The sequence below is a fragment of the Silene latifolia genome, chromosome 1, assembly GCF_048544455.1.
Source record: "Silene latifolia isolate original U9 population chromosome 1, ASM4854445v1, whole genome shotgun sequence".
Lineage (NCBI taxonomy): Eukaryota > Viridiplantae > Streptophyta > Magnoliopsida > Caryophyllales > Caryophyllaceae > Silene > Silene latifolia.
Window position 1 is genome coordinate 30369424 of NC_133526.1, and position 2731 is coordinate 30372154.

The following is a 2731-nucleotide window of genomic DNA, read 5'->3' on the forward strand; positions in this document are numbered from 1 at the left end:
TTGGGAGGTGGAGCCGAGTAAGGTTGTTAGGAGAGTGAATGATGTTTTGGACGAGGGGATAGGGGAGAGCGTGGCTGGTAAATATTGACGCGGGGGACAAGGAGGGTGGCAGGGAGATGATGGGTGCGAAGGGTGGAGAGCGGCTGCGGAGGGGTACATAAAAGTGAACGTTGACGCCGGGGTGAAGGAGGGAGAAGGCGTGGGAAGTGGATGGGTGTGTCGAGATGAGCGTGGAGAGGTCTTATGGGGTGGAGCCTACTTCCGAGAATGGAATTGGGAGCCACATGTTGCGGAGGCGGTAGCGGTCCTGGATGGCATTCAAGAGGCGTGGAACCGAGGCCACAAAAGAATAGTGCTAGAAAGTGACTGCTTGACCGTGATTGATGCTTTAAAGGAACGACGACAGGGACGGAGTTTGTTTTCACAAGTTATTGGATGATATTTTGTTTTTACGTAATTAGTTTGATTCTGTTATTTGGTCTTTTACAAGTAGGCTTAACAATTGCGTGACACACGCGTTAGCTCATATTACTCCTAGAACTCTTGGTAAAGTAGTTTGGTCGGAATTTTTGCCACCAAGCGCGAACAATGCTGTAATCTTTGATCGATCGTTATTATAATTACACCCTTTGGGTGTTTTCCTCAAAAAAAAAATATATAAGTGGTAATCTCCTAATTATACAAGGAAAATGAGATGGCGATATCGGGTGTTACCCAAATTTGGTAACACCGAGAGTATTTTGGTAATTAGATAGCCAAATTAGTTTCCCTCCTAAATATTTGAATTTCAATTTGTATATTCTTTTTACGGGCAATTATGTAATTATGCATTTATAAATTATACACCTTAGATAATAAAAATAATATTAAATTATTAATTGATTACATCAATAATTAATGAATCCAATTTGTAACCTAAGAATATAGGATTCTAGAAAACAGGAACACTCTCAATGAACACAATTGTCTTGGATAATCAACTGCAAATTGATGAATAATGACAATGAAGTAAAGCTAGATGGTCAATTCGTCATAGCTAATGAATGTTACGCAATGAAGTTTTGCAAATCAATTTGACCATTTATTCTAACATAGAAAATTGTCTTCAATATGCGTGGGCAACATAGATGCATTCCATGTAAAAATGGTTTGCATTTCAATATTTCATTGTCAAACTATGGACAACATAAAAATTAATTCCGCAATTGATAAGTTATCTTCAGCGACTATCGTCTCAATACCAAATGTTTTGAAGTTTGCGATTTGCAAGTTTTTGGTGGCTTGAAGTTTTTCATATTAGTAATTAGGGATCTAGTTTATGATTTTGATTGAAATAACTTTCCTATCCTTTTTGTTTTCGCGCAAAAATGAAAAAGATAAATTCATTATTTTAATTATGTTGCTACTGATTTCGGTAATGGTGACGCCCTAGCGCTCCTCCTTATTAGTTATTACAATAAGTCCATGACCATGCATGTCCATACTCTGGCAAATATATTTTACACTCAAACATAAAAAACTTTATAATAAAACTCGGAAATTATAGCATTAGCTATAATACAACCGGTGACATTATCCACCTACGGATTCTTCTCCTCTGGGTCAAAATCAGAAACAGCAATAGCTCGGGTAATACCAGCAGGGTTAGCAACGATAACTTTGCCAGAGCTCGGGTCATCAATGTAGAAATCACTGAGAGTGATCCAAAACAAGAGCTCCTTAGTTTTGACTCCTTGAACCATCTTCATCCGACCAGTTTCCACAAAAGCCGTGACATGGGTGTCGTAAGACGCCACTCTTTTCATCTTGGAGAACTTGTGTTGCACCGGTTTTTTCTGAGTCAACCACATGAAGCCGGTCGACTTGTTGTAGCCACACTCTTGTATGTCATCCAGGGGAAACAAATTACTTGGCATGTTGATCTCCTTCAACAATTCATTCAACTTTTGCTTGCATTGTACTGGGCCATTGTACACTTGTGCGTCTTTGCGATGGGTTTCGATCAATTGGGCAGACATTTTTAATACTGAATTCATGTTTGGTATGGGAATAGTGAAGAAAGTTAGAGGAGTTTGAATGGGTTATATAGAGGAGTATTTAGGTGTGTAAGTTTGCTTCTAGTCGTATTTTTAAAGCTAATTAAGAATTTATTTGGCCTTTGATTCGGGTAGTGGGTGGAGACTGGAGGATTTCAACTAATAAAGCTGCATCATTTAATTTATACCCTGATGAGCTGATAATTGTGGGTGGGCAAGGCAGACAATTCTATATGAAGGTGCATTTAGTTGCATGCATGCATGTCCTGTCAATATGCATTCATTACAAATACTCATCGTCATTCATTCATCGAGTAAGGAGTACATACACTTATCATAACGCTCCATGAGCCAAGTTGGAGGTAGTTGTATACAAGTATAAGTGTATTACAATTCTCTGATTACTCGATTATTGAACTTTACTGTCTCATGATTCGTAAATGATTTTTGAGCTTTTTGCCAAATTTCATAGCTGTGGTTTTGTTTCTATTGATGGGATTGGCACAGGTCGTCGAAGTAAGCTTATAGGTTGGACGGGATGGGATTGTCGGAGGGAGGTGAAAAGAAGGGAGTTGAAAAAACTCAATTGGGTGGGGAAAGAGAAAAATGACAAGGGTATATTTGTAAAAGGCGTATGTGAAAGAGTAAAATTCGTATGTGAAAAGGCATAACCTTTTGTTTTATACTCCCTCATA

General features: G+C 38.5%; 1 protein-coding gene across 1 annotated transcript; it reads right to left on the reverse strand.

The window, feature by feature from the left end:
* Positions 1 to 1580: 1580 nt before the first annotated feature.
* LOC141643177 (uncharacterized) lies at positions 1581 to 2018 on the reverse strand. The gene has a single exon (XM_074452222.1). It carries the CDS (start codon positions 2016 to 2018, stop codon positions 1581 to 1583), a length of 438 nt encoding a protein of 145 aa, XP_074308323.1.
* Between the last annotated feature and the right edge of the window lie 713 nt (positions 2019 to 2731).

Coding starts and splice junctions, on each gene's coding strand:
- LOC141643177 (XM_074452222.1), bottom strand. CDS start 2,018: ATGTCTGCCCAATTGATCGAAACCCATCGCAAAGACGCACAAGTGTAC.